The sequence below is a fragment of the Anolis sagrei genome, chromosome 2 (assembly GCF_037176765.1).
Source record: "Anolis sagrei isolate rAnoSag1 chromosome 2, rAnoSag1.mat, whole genome shotgun sequence".
Taxonomy (NCBI): domain Eukaryota; kingdom Metazoa; phylum Chordata; class Lepidosauria; order Squamata; family Dactyloidae; genus Anolis; species Anolis sagrei.
The window spans coordinates 58,728,944-58,743,005 of record NC_090022.1 but is presented as its reverse complement, the minus strand read 5'-3'; the positions used below and the strand labels follow the sequence as shown (position 1 = coordinate 58,743,005).

The window sequence follows — 14,062 nt, the reverse complement described above, 5'->3', positions numbered from 1 at the left end:
TCACTGGCAACATAGAGATATTCTACATGTAGCTACATGTTTGGAAACTGAATTGTTGCCTTAAATTAAAAAAAATCATATAATGCTAATGTTTTAAAGTTTTCCAGGATGTTTAATTTGTAATCTCTAGTTTTCCATACATATAAGCCTCCTCAGCAAAGTAATATCCAGCTTGGAACTAAGTATGCTTTTTTTAGTATCTGCAATGTTTCCACTTAATGTATGGTTTTTATGACTAATTTCCAGGGTAGCCTCTCTCAGGCCATCATATCAGGTGACTCTGATCAAACATAGAAATGGCGCCAAATGCCATTACTGTATTGTGGATTTTGAAGTCTCACAATATTAAATCCAGCTGGGCTTTCCCATCACAATTCGTTTGTTTTGAAAAGACACAGAACTGTTAGAAGGGGTACACAATATCTTGGGGCAACAAGAGACTGTTGCTTCAAGTCTAGTCTGCAATTCTTGCTCCAGGATTTCTGAAGAGGTTTTTCTCTGGGCTGAATCCATAGTATAATATATTATTCAATATCATCATACTAGACATTTTCTCATTCCACCTCACATAATTAGCTACTCGTAAAATGGTGAAGAATTGCTCATTAAACATTGAGCTATACTGAACATCAGATGTCATACTGTGCATTGAACTCGTGCTGAGAAAAAGTGAAAATGAAAGGTGAAGAGGTGATGGCCTTCCTTTTTCCTTTTGACTTCAAGAAATGCCACTCTGATACCACTCTTTAGCCTTGTTTGTTTTATAAACCAATCCTTCCCTATTTAACAACTCAATCAGATTTGCCACATGGATGTTATCTGCAGCTAAGGAGAGTGCTACTGGATCAGTCCAAGCTAGTTCAGCAGCAATTTGACTGTAGCAAATGTTAAAAAGGAGCTGATGGCAGACCTAGAAGTGAGAGCCTTAGCAGCTTGGGTTCCACAGCAATTGACACTGAGGAGTAGAATTCCTCAAATTCTAGTAAAGCATCATGACTAGTTTTCACTTGATAGAACCACTTCAGCACCCTTTCAATGTGTTTGTGTGTGTGGAGAAATGAAAAGTGGAGCAACTGACCTACCCTCCAAAAAGCATCAAATATTGTTAATGCAGGGCAGAGGTCTACATTTTTTCATTATGTAAAGAAATGGGTATCAACCCCATCACTGGGCTGCTTGCTTGTATTTATCATTATATTAAGTTCAATGAACTATTTCTAATATTTTTTATTAGCACCTTTCATTTCACACATAAAACATAGTTATAAGACTATGGGATTAAGTTAGAAAACATCCATGTATGCAAGTCTGTTGTCGTTTATTCGTTCAGTCATTTCCAGCTCTTCGTGACCTCATGGACCAGCCCACACCACAGCTCCCGGTCGGCTGTGGTCACCCCCAGTTCCTTCAAAGTCAAGCCAGTCACTTCAAGGATACCATCCATCCATCTTGCCCTCGATTGGCCCCTCTTCCTTTTTCTTTCCATTTTCTAGATGTCTGTAACTCTGCACTAACACCTTGCAAGAGATAGTCAGCGGTAACAGCTGGCTATCATCATTGCCATCATCTTTAAGCAAAGCATAGAGTTGGAAATACAGTCATGGAGGAACCATGGATTTTGACATAATTAGTTTTCCATCAGTAATCATTTCCAATCATAAGACTATATAATTTTGATGCTCTCACAATAAGATGGCAACTTTATGACACCATCTTAGGCCCAATCAAGACTATGGCAAAACTTTAGACTTTTGTCAACATCACTTTTAATAAAAATTAGGTATGATATATAGAAAATATGTGCTATGACATTCTTGATTTTTTTTCACCTTCAAGTTCATAACTAATGCTAATTCCTGAAAGGTAAAGCATCACTACTCAACAGAAATGAAAGCATGATATTTTACTCATTATCATATCATTATGACCTATGTAGTACAGGCTTAAAAACTGCTTTGGCTGAGTTAATGAAATTTGGATCAGGGACTTCTTAGTACACAGTCAAGACTATTCATCCAACAAATCAATTTTTAGTTATTTCACAGCTTTCATTCTCTGGATGATGTGTGGAAGGGGAAGAAAATTTGTGGCCTCTTGACCAAGACTGGTATTTCCCAAACTTTGGTCTTCCTGTTGTTTTGGACTTCAGTTCCCAGAAATCCCAGCCAGCTTACCGGCTGTTAGGAATTGTGGGAACTAAGTCTAAAACACCTGGAAAACCAAAGATTGGGAACCATTTGTCTAGACAAATGCTGCCAAGATTGTGGAAGCCCCTAGTTTGTTGATTCCTCATGAATGAATGTACAGGAGTAGAACTGAAGAAGAGAATTTAAAAGCCCTATGAAAGTACAAATTAGCCTTTGAGTGTTACAGTATAAAAACTTTTCTGGGCAGTAAAGGACAAATGTGAAGCAAGAGCAGTCACTACTGAGAAGTTCTTTTTACTCCTTGCTACTTAAACCATTGCCATGTGAAAAAAGGTTTTCTGTAGATTATCTCAGAGCTTTGTTAGTGACACATGGGAACAGCCACTTGAGATGCTATGTTCCTAGCCTCAAAGGAGTTTAAAGGCCAGAGCCTACTTTTTAATTTTAGCTCTGAAATGAATGATGGCACAATACGATCATAAAGCTAAATCCCAGTTAGAACTCATCATAACATTCTGCAACTACATTTTCTGGGCTTGTCTCCAAACGCAGGTAGACATATAATATGATATAACAATTTAAACAGGCATAATTTACAAACTGGTAAAAATGGTAAAAATAATGGCAATTAAGTTTCATCCACTGAATGAGGGCCCTTCTATACAGGCCTGATTCCCCATAATAGATAATGGGTTTACCCAAGGCATCCAAACAACGTCTCAGGTAAACCCGGATTGATGTGGAATAAATTTGAATTTCCCAGTTTACTGAACATTAATGTGATTCCTGGAAAGATTAGAATATTAAGCTAAGGTCGGGAACTTGTCAAGTTCCAGGCCTATGGGCACTGGCTCCTAAGCCTGCTTCTGCAGTCTCAGGGGTCAATCCCCACAGCCTTCCCAGTTCTTTGGGGTCCTGGAGATTGAAGAAGCAAGAAGGTACACATCCATCCCCTCACCCCAGCTCCCCATTCCCCCCCCCAAAAAAAAAACCTTACTCGAGGGGCCTGCTGGCAGTCCAGTCCCCTCTGCAGGTCAGTCAAAGGTTGACTTAGGATGGCATCCAACCTCCTTGCACAGGCCCCTCTGCACTGTACTCCTGGCATGAAAAAATGACATGCAGGAGTACTCTTCAGAGGGGCCTGAGCTCCCATCAGCCTCCCTCCCCCCCCCCCCCAGTAAGTTTTTTTGAGAGAAATGGGGCATGGAGGGAGGCTGGATGCCATCCTGGGTCAACCGCGGCATCTAGCCAAGGGAAAGCCCTGGTTTGGGTTGAGGACAGAAACCAGGAGAAAGGGGGTTAAAATAACCCACTTCCTCCTGGGTTTCTGCCCTGTTTGGAAGGGTCCTCAGAATGGCCCTGAGAAGTTTCATATTGCAGTTTCCAATGGTCAAAATAATTGTGGTCCCTTCTGATACAGTAGGAAAAAGGAAACAAAGCAGAGGGCAAAACTGCAAAAATAGTCAGTTCCAAACAAAATTCTTTTTTTATATATATACAAAAATCCATTTGGAGTCCATCCATTATTTACCAATATGAATGTGTGGAGTGGGGGGGGGGGGGGCATCCTTCAGTATTCAGAATATGCTATTTTTCTGCTCTAACATTTAACTACACAATTCCATATGATAATTAAATAACATCAATCCAAATATTTAATTGCAAATACTGACCTCTTTTTCTGTTAGCTCTGCTTGTAAAGCATTCACCTTTTCCTTCAAGTCTTTGTTTTCTTTTTTAAAGGATTCAATTTCTTCAACCCTTTCACGGTCATCTCTCTCCCTTTGCTCCTTTAATCGCTCTATAATTCTCTCCTAAAAAGAGAAAGTACAGCTACAAATTATCATTTCAAGCAGCATATATTGCCTAAGAAGTTAAAATATATATTATTATTTTCCACAGAAACTCTGGATTTGCTCTCAATAGCAAAACATCAATACTGGGGTCATCCTCCCAGCAACTTAACTAGCTCTATGAATGGAGGTCAGGCCCTCAGCTTTGACCTGTCAAGCTGTGAAGTTCCCATGATTCAACATATTGTGATTCGCTAATTATACAAGAACACCCTTCTCTCTGCTTGAGCAGTCCAAGGCACAATGCAAAAAGAGAAAGAGAAGGTCAAACGGTTAGTAGATGTGTTATCCTTTAATCTTTTAAATCATTCTTTACATGTGTTAAAACTCTTTTAACGCATGTTAATTTTAATACAATTTTAATAAAAAAATTGGTTTTTAACAGTTGCACTATAAGAGTTTAACAGTACAGTACTTGTATTCATTTGTCAGAAGAAAGGCAAGACATTAATTAATTAAACACTTATGTACATGTGTACACAAAACAAGTCATCATGCAAGCTCTGTGAATTGCATTTAATTTGCTATAGTTTGTTATTGTACTGTATCCTATGTATATCCTATGTATTTTTGACTTTCCTGTTACCATCCTTCCATTATCACTTGATGAATTTAAACCATATCATTGAGAAAGTTGTTTTGTTTTGTTTTGGAATACATATTCCAGCATCTTCCCACTGGCATAGTAGTAGGCATACTATGTTGAGGTTTGTGGGAACCAATCCAAAAAGTAACATCTCCAAGATCTGATATAAACACTGGTTTCCAATGCAAATATCCACTTTTCCCTTTTTACTGGACAACCAGCTGTTGCCTATACTCTTGAGGCCTATATTCTTGAGCAGCATCATATTAAGTTAGAAAGCCAGGAGGACAGCAACAATCTCGTTCAACACAAAATGTATTCATGAGGTATAAATATGTGCCTCATTTCAAAAGGAAGCTGTTAGTGTACACCCTTAAAAGAGAGCGCAAATATTTGTGTTTCTTCAAAAACCTTAGTTCTTTTCTCTTGTAATACAATATAATACATCACACAAAAGAGCCTTATGTTTGATCAGTACTATAGCTGAGGCTATGTATTGTGCTAGATGGACAAATATATAACTAATGTTAATATTATTGTGAGATTTTTAACATTCAAGTGAAGACATTTATTTAACCAAGTAATAAGGCCTCAGTCAGGGGACCTTCCATGCATACACATTTGGAGCTTTTTGACATAGAAAAATAATCATCTCTAAGACCAATGATCTCAAAATAAGATTGTTGATACAGAACAGGCATTATTAGCTACTGCATTTTAAGAGCATTTTTTTAAAAAACCTGGAAGTGCTTAGATTGATTGCAGTACTAAAGAGCATCTAATCCTGTTTCACCTCCTAAAGGAAAGTAACTGTACAGCAGTGACAAATTTAGATATATTTGGGTATTTGCTAGAAGTCAAACAGAGTTTGAATGTATTCATTTAAAATGTGATTATTACTGGATATTACTGTAACACTAATCCACATGCTTTCCGGAGATTAAAACCATGCTGGGACACGTGCTGTGTTCAGACACACTTGAGACTGCATTGTTAGATTCCTCAAGATTCACAGATTTTGTAGAAAAATTATACAAAGCCTTGACATTAAACAAATAAATGTTTTTCATAGTTTGCTTTTCTTGTTTCTACTGCCCCTACTTTTGGATTTTGAAGGAAGCCCTGTTGAAAGCCCTGTGCATTTATTTCTAGACTTCTCATCCTTCAGGGTTTGTTTTGCTCTCCAGGGACTTGGCATGAGAAATAAATGCATCATCCCTGGAGCCAACATTAACACTGAGGAACTGTTCCACAGGCTACAGTCACTGAGGAATAAGATGAAATGAGGTCCTCAAAGGTTTCTGTGTCAGTGGGATAGTGAATCCCTGACTTTAAACAAGCTACTCAAAATATGCTGAACTTATTTTTGGCAGTAGGATTCAACATCTAATTTAGCTATTTTAATTTTAAAACCTGGAATAAAACCCAGTGCAGAGATAGCATTAATTTGGTTTTTAATATATCAATAATAAAAAATAAAAATAAAACTTTATTTATATACTGCCCTATCTCCCCTAGGGGACTCAGAGCAGTTTCCACATATGCAAAATAATACAAGAGACATACAATGTGAAACATAAAACATGGGCATAAACTATTAACACAACATATACATTAAAACCAATTTAAGAACCAGTTCCGCTCTCTCCTTTCGTGCAAGGTAAGCTATCAGGGGCCAAAATTTTGATAAAGGGTCTAAACTGTTGAGCGAGCTGGGCCAAGGCTAGTGCAGAAAAAAGGGAAGCATGGGACTGGCGGAATGCTACAGTGCAGGGACCAGTCTCAGCAATGGTCATACTGGGGGACCGGGGTGCTCATTTCCAGAGCCAATCAAAGGACTATACAAAAGGTCTGGGTTGGAAGAAAAAGTGCCCTCAGATGACAGGGGACTGGGTAATGGGTGGAGTACAAGGCCAAGTCCTAACAGTTGGCCAAGGGCTTGGAACTGGAGACTAGTCATTTTCAAAGGCCTGATGAAACCACCAAGTCTTTGAGTTCTTACGAAAAGAGGTGAGTGATGGAGCCTGCCTTATATCCTTGGGGATGGCATTCAAGAGGCAGGGGGCCACTGCTGAGAAGACTCTCTCCTTTGTCCCCACCATCTGGACTTGAGACGGTGGTGGGAGTGAGAGGAGGGCCTCCCCAGTGGATCTTAGAGTCCACGCCGATTCATTGAGGGAGATGCAATCACGGCGATAGGTGGGACCCGAACTGTTTAGGGCTTTATAAGTAATCACCTGCACCTTGAATTTGGCTTGGCAACTTATCGGCAGCCAGTGGAGCTGTTTTAATAGGGGCATTGTGCACTGCCTATAGCTAGCTCCAGTTAGGAGCCTGTGACAATGTCAAGTCCAAGAGGGCCACAAAGCTACAAACCTGTGTCCTCAGCAAGAATGTAACCCCATCGAGCACAGGTTGCCACCCAACTACCTGATCCCCCACCCCCAACTAACAATGAGGACCTCTGTCTTGTCTGGATTAAGTTTCAACTTGTTAGACTCCATCCAATCCATCATAGCTGCCAGACAATGGTTTAGAGCCTGAGAGGTTTCCTTGGAATTAGGTGGAAAGGAGTAGTAGAGTTGGGTGTCATCTGCATACAGATGGCACCAAACTCCAAAACTCTGGATGACCTCACCTAGTGGTTTCTTGTAGATATTAAAGAGCATAGGGGATAAGATGGAACCTTGTGGGACCCCACAGGACAAAGGCCAGGGGTCTGAGCAGGTGTTGCCCAGCTTCACCAACTGGTAGCGACCCTCCAAGAAAGAGCGGAGCCACTGCAAAGTGATGACCCAAGACCCACTCCGGAGAGCCGCCCCAGAAGGATACCATGGTCGATGGTATCGAAAGTCGCTGAGATGTCCAGGAGAACCAACAGGGACACACTTCCCCTGTCTAGTTCCCTTTGGAGGTCATCCACCAAGGCAACCAATGCTGTCTCCGTACTGTGGCCAGGCCTGAAACCAGACTGCGATGGATCAAGATAATAAATAAGATAAGGATATTTATAGCATTCTCTAACTGAACATCCTCCTGATTTTTATCTCTCTCCATTATAGCATAAAAGCATACCACACTCAGCATTGTAAATTAGGAGGACGGTCTTATTATGGGCTTTGAGAGCTTTCCCACAGAAGCTGAGGAAGCAAGAAGCCAGCATTGCTCCCTTTGCTTCAGGTAAGCCTTATCTTAGTGCATTAGAAATCTGAGTGTGTGCTTGACTTTTGTAGTTTAAGACTAGCTTTTCTGAGTGTTTGTTTTGTTTTGAAAGTGAGGTTAAATTCTTCAGCCAGCAGTGATTGACAGTTTCAGGACAGCAATTAGTGAGTGATTGTGGAGTGTGTGTTTGCTTCCTGTTTAAGCTATATAAGCCAGTGTTGCATGAGCAAACTCACACCTTCACTAACCCACACCTTTACTCCTTCATACAGAAAACAACATAAAACAAACAAACAAACAAAAGAGGGAGGTTATTAGCAGTGTGCAGATGGAGCAAACACAAAACCTTCCCAAGTATAAACAGATGACTCTCATGGAATAGAGGATCCAACAACTTGAGGACCGTATTAAGACACTGAGGGACATTCAGAAACTCAAACTATTCTTGAACACATCATCACACACTTTTCTATACACACAACCCACATCATACCAACACCAACATTATGGGGAAGCTTATGGGGAGATAACTTCAGATGTGGACAACCTTCAGGCTTGGAAGAACGTCACCCTTAGAAAGAGACACAGGATCAGGAAGCCTCCTCGGAATATTTCTGCCCAGCTGCTGTTACACAATAGATTCCAAATTGTTACACAACTAACACCTGATCAGGAAACAGGAAACGCATTGTCTTGGGAAAGACCATAATGACTTAGATACAGCTCAGTGGACTGTCCTTGATCAGTGTGCGGGGGACAGCCCTTACTATAACAACACTTCACCACATTCACATTTGCACAATCATGCAGATGTTCCATCCTCAGTCATAGACTAGGTGCAACAGGAACACACTCAGGAGAATGATGGGATCTTGGATGAATCTCAATAGATTGTCCTTGACGAATGCACCAGAGATGTCGAGGAGAAGAACAATACTTTACACCTACACAATCGACTTCAACAGGATTACTTTTGTGGGGACCTACACACTATCTTGCACAAAAGGGACCCTGTCAATCCTCAAAGGAAACAGGTTTTGGTAGTAGGAGACTCCCTCCTTAGAAGAATGGAAGCCGTCATTTCTTGACAGGATGGGATGGCTTGAGAAATATGCTGCCTCCCATGGGCAAAAACATACCATGTCACTCAGAGGCTCACCAGGCTCCTCAAGCCCCATCATCCCCCGCTCATGTTAATTCATATAGGAACCAATGATACTGCTAGGCATAGAATCAAGGGAACCGGGACTAAAAGAGATCTTATTGAGGGTGTCTACTACAGACCTCTGAGTCAGGGTGAAGAACTCAGTGAAGCCAACAGTTGACCAAACAGACACAAAGAAGGGATATAGTAGTCATGGGTGATTTCAACTATCCCAATATTTGCTGTAAAACAAACTTGGCCAAGAGTACAAAGTTCAACAAATTCCTTGCTTGCCTTGCAGATAATTTTATGGTCCAGAGGGTAAAAGAGGCAGCAAGGGGATTGGCTAATCTGGATCTCATCTAATAAACAAGGAGGACCTGATCAATGCAATCGCAGTGGTCGGATCCTTAGGGGCAAGTGATCATGTGCTCCTGCAGTTTGCGATACGAAGGAAAGCTGAAACTAAGACAAGTCAAACCCACGTTCTGGACTTTAGGAGAGCAGACTTCCAAAAAATGAAGGAAATACTGAGCAGCATTCCATGGATGCCAATACTAAAAAACCAAGGAAGTTCAGGATGAATTGGAGTTTTTAAAGAGTGAAATATTCAAGGTGCAATTCCAAACAGTGCCAACAAAGAGAAAAAATAAGACAAGTGCAAAGAAGCCAGAATGGATGTCTAACTGGGCTAAGACTCAAAAGAGATTCTATGATTCCTATTCTTATTTTGAAATATTTGGGGGGGGACCCCTCCTAAAGCCTCCCAAATTATCTCACTGGATTTCCACAGATTGTGACATGAAAAAGAGAGAAATTTATATTAGAACCAGCACAATTATCTACAAAACCTGCATGGTGAAATATTAATAACAAAATTAATTCCCACAGCACCCATAGCTAAATCTAGGGAATTTTGAAGACAAAGATGCAATGACATCCATAATCCTAGGAACTGACAAAAGTGCGTTAGAGAATTTCATTAAGAATTTGGCCATCAGTAGTTTCAAGTCATGACAGATAAATTCTATAATGATACTAATTTTATTATGGATGAATTGACTCTATACTTTGGTTCTTCAATAGCTAGAAAAGAATAAAATCTGTCAGTTTTCACTGAAATTGTGGATCTTTCCACTTTTTAAATAGAACTATTGTGGCTCAAAAACATTTATTTTGTAAAAAAAATGAAGCCTGTACGATTTATTTAAATTTTACTTTATTAATGATACCAGGATGAGTATAAACCATTTGTGCTTTTAATCACACTTGCACCTTTTATTTTTTATTTAAGACTGGATAATATCACTCTCCAGCAGAAAACAAAGATCAATTAAACTTTAATCTCCATGAACTAGATGTTGAAAAGGCATATTTAAATGTCCCGAGTTTTCATTGACTAACCACTAACATGATGAAGCCCCAACAACATATCTGTTCTAGTATTATTTATATTGGCAAATGGTCTGGCTGTATATATCAGGTCTAATCTACATATATTTTATCACTAAAGCAAGCAAGAACTAAATGGCAATGGTTGAAAGCTCTATATCAGACACATTCAAACTGCTTATTTGCAGTAAAAGTAACTGCAGATGTTGAGCGAACATGACTGAACTTGAAAGCTAGGATCTTTTGGGGACACTGTTGCTGTTAACTGTGATCAAGCTGACTGTGACGTATGTCAACCCTATGAATGAGAGGCCTCCAAGTCACCCTATCATCAGTCCTGTTCAGATTTTACAGACTTGGGACTGTGGCTTCCTTGATTGAGTTATCCATCTGCAACCTGATCTTCCTCTTTTCCTACTACCTTCTACCTTTCCAAACATTATTGTCTTTTCTAGGGACTCAAGCTGCCTACAAGAACTTCATCCCACAAGACAAATCAAGTAGTCTGGATTGATGGCTTCTGCAACACTCCATTTGTCTATGACACAGATGATTTTCTTACCTCCATCATGCCTCTTCATTTCTCCGCTTTATTCAGGAGTTCTTCATTTCGTTTACAATCACACAGTGGAGATTTGTCCCCGCCCACTGTGCCTCCCCCATTTTCTTCTCTCTTTGAAGTCTCCCTTAACCATTGTGCTTCTCCCTGCATCTTGCCCAGGTAACTGGTGACTTAAATGAATTGGACTGACTAATCAAGAGCACTTACATACCAACTACCTGCTCTCTCTTGCACCTTCTGATTTGTGTTCAGAACAGAAATCTTTGTTGTAGAATTCTCTTTGCTTTCACTTTGCTTTCATGCAAAGTTAATGCAATCCCTTTCTTGGGGACTGAAATATAGATTCATTTCCATTGTTTTGTTTTCTATATAGACTGATTTTAGCTTGAAGCAACTCCCTTGTTATACCATCTGTTGCTAATGATTTACAACTTCCAAGTGCCACATCTATTTTAATTTCGAAAACTTTATGTTCTTCTTCAAATGGTTTGTTTTTTATATGTACTTGTTCATGTAATGGTCATCTAGCATCTTGGTCTAAACTTCCCTTTGATTTGTCAGCCCTTATGGAAGTGGTCTCTTGTTCTTCATTTTTGTTGTCATCTCCTATTTTTCTGCATTGATCATTACTACACTGGTGTAAACATATGTAAGTAACTGTGTTTTCTCAGGGGTTACATAAATGCAATCCCAAGTGCAACCAATGGAACTGCAAGCACTCACAAACTTTTCTATCTCACTTTTGATTTGATGAGTGGAGAACAAATTAGCCATTGTACAAGTAGCTTCACAGTCATTTGAAGACCCATAAAAAAATGACAAGGCCAGACACAAATATATGGATAAATACTGGTCATTTTATTGACCTAACTTGTCAACCAAGCTATCCTGGGCAACAACTATTTAGGGAAGAGCAACTCAATGTGGGTCTTTTGCTGACCATCTCCTCTGAACCCTGAGTGAACCACCAGATTCTGAATGCAAACCCAACTCAAATGGGTTGCTACCTTTGGCATGATCATGATCATATTGAAAGGCCTTCCTGGGGTGTTGCCTCTCAAGTCCTATAAGAGGGATCCAATAACCCATTCAGACCTCAAGTAGTCTCTTTTTCAGCCCCCCCCCCCCGACCATACAACCTACAAGGCCCTTTCCAGGGATCCTCCCTTCACCAAAACTGAGTACCAAGATGAACACCAGCTGTTACTCCCTCTCCGTCCCCAGTCAATTTCAGCAAGATGAACCTAACTACCACACCACCACACTTATATATCTTCCTCCTTCAGATACAATGTGAGAAAGGCAAAATGAAAAACCTTTTCTTTTCCTTTTAAGGAGGAAATAGATTCCTACTGTCCCCTAAGACAACCAGTAATTGCTCATGTTGACTTAGGGTAGGTTATACTGAAGAAAAGTGAAGCTGTTAAGAGAGGCAGACTACCTACATAGGCTAAACCCTGCCCCTCTCACAAGCTGAGGCTGGCGGGCACACCAGCCTCATGGGGTCCCTGCCTGGCCTCTCTTCTCAGAGGCTTCAAAAAGCTCCCCTTTAGACTAGGCTTTACACCTTTGTCTCAAGGGAGCCTCACGTAACTGGTTGTGAAACTGTGGGATCTAACATAACTATTTTGGCATATATTTACTCTGTGCTAAATTTGTATATGATGGAGTGTTGTGTGGTTTCTGGGCTTTATATGATGGCTAAAATCTTCCATGAAAGGATACATGTGAAGCTGGAAGTTTTTGAGAGGACCAAGTGGTGCTTAAGTATACAGACATCTCCTCACTATCAAACTTGGCAGTGTTATTCCTGTAGTATTTTTGCAGTAACACTGTTCACATGAGGAAAGCACTTATGCAGAATTATTTGTACCCATAGTTCCAATGCCTGTGTCCACTCTGAAAAGAAATTTCTTTCCACAAAATAAAACAGCACCATACCTTCTCTGAGAGAGCTTCTTCCAACGTTGCTAGAGCAGTGTCTGTGTTACTTGAATCAGTCTGCAAGGATTTCACACGATCTTTCAAATTGGTTAATTGCTTGTCTTTATCTCTAAGTTGTTCTTGAAGGTTTTCAATCTTTAAAGTAAAATAGCAAGACGTTAGAATCATTACTATTGGCAATCAGTAGTTTAAAAATGCAATTTGTTAGTAGGATAGAAAGAATATTTATAATCACTGGAAGGTTGACATGTTTCCAAAGGACATTTGAAGTTTGGGCCTCATAAATCTCCCAGTGATCATGGAACTACAGGTGCTTAATAATATAACTGAGAATACAGCACAGTATAAATGCTTTCTGCCTTCTCCTTTAAAAATTTACCTGATACATGAGATAGCAGGAATGATACCTGTTACTGCTGCAAGGATCTGGAACAGCACACTGACCTACAAGGAATTATAGAAGCTGACCTTTGGGATTTCAGGAAGCAGAAGAACTAACTTCTTGGTACTGGGACTAAAGAGTGGGAATTCTGTGGCCCTGAAAATTTATTTATTTATTTACTTTACTTGTATACTGCAGTTTCTCAGCCTAACAGGCAACTCAACGCGGTTTACAACAAAGGTACAACAGTCAGTAATATACAATTTCAAACCATAAAAGCATAATACACAATATTAACATAACAATAACAACCCAGTGCATCTCCTGACTAAAATCGTGATCCAGTTTCATCGTCCATATTACCATTCCTGTAATCATCACATTCATTGCACCGAATTAACCAAATGCCTGTTCGAACATCCAGGTTTTTAATCTTCTTCGGAACACCATCAGCGAGGGGGCTGATCTTACCTCCATGGGAAGGGCGTTCCATAGCCGAGGGGCCACCACAGAAAAGGCCCTGTCTCTCGTCCCCGCCAGCCGCACCTGTGAAGCAGGCGGGATAGAGAGCAGGGCCTCCCCAGAAGATCTTAGGGTCCTGGTGGGCTGATAGGCCGAGATACGTTCGGATAGGTAGGTTGGGCCAGAACCGTTTAGGGCTTTAAAGGCCAACGCCAGCACTTTGAATTGAGCCTCGGCAGCCAGTGGAGCTGGTGCAGCAGAGGAGTTGTATGCTCCCTGCGCTCCGCTCCTGTTAGTATCATGGCTGCCGAACGTTGGACTAATTGGAGCTTCCGAGCCGTCTTCAAAGGCAACCCCACGTAGAGAGCGTTGCAGTAGTCTAAACGGGATGTAACCAGAGCGTGGACTACCATGGCCAAGTCAGACTT

At 40.4% G+C, this 14,062-nt stretch overlaps 1 protein-coding gene across 18 annotated transcripts in view; it reads right to left on the bottom strand.

Annotated features, from left to right (window-relative positions):
- Positions 1-14,062, bottom strand: part of ERC2 (ELKS/RAB6-interacting/CAST family member 2) — a 691,106-nt gene that overhangs the window by 400,138 nt on the left and 276,906 nt on the right. For all 18 annotated transcript variants that reach the window (XM_067463537.1, XM_067463536.1, XM_067463539.1 and 15 more), the window contains 2 exons: positions 12,788-12,925; positions 3,821-3,961 (listed from right to left, as the gene is read on the bottom strand). In XM_067463537.1, coding sequence (XP_067319638.1) covers positions 3,821-3,961; positions 12,788-12,925 — 279 coding nt within the window. The remainder of the gene's footprint in view (positions 1-3,820; positions 3,962-12,787; positions 12,926-14,062) is intronic.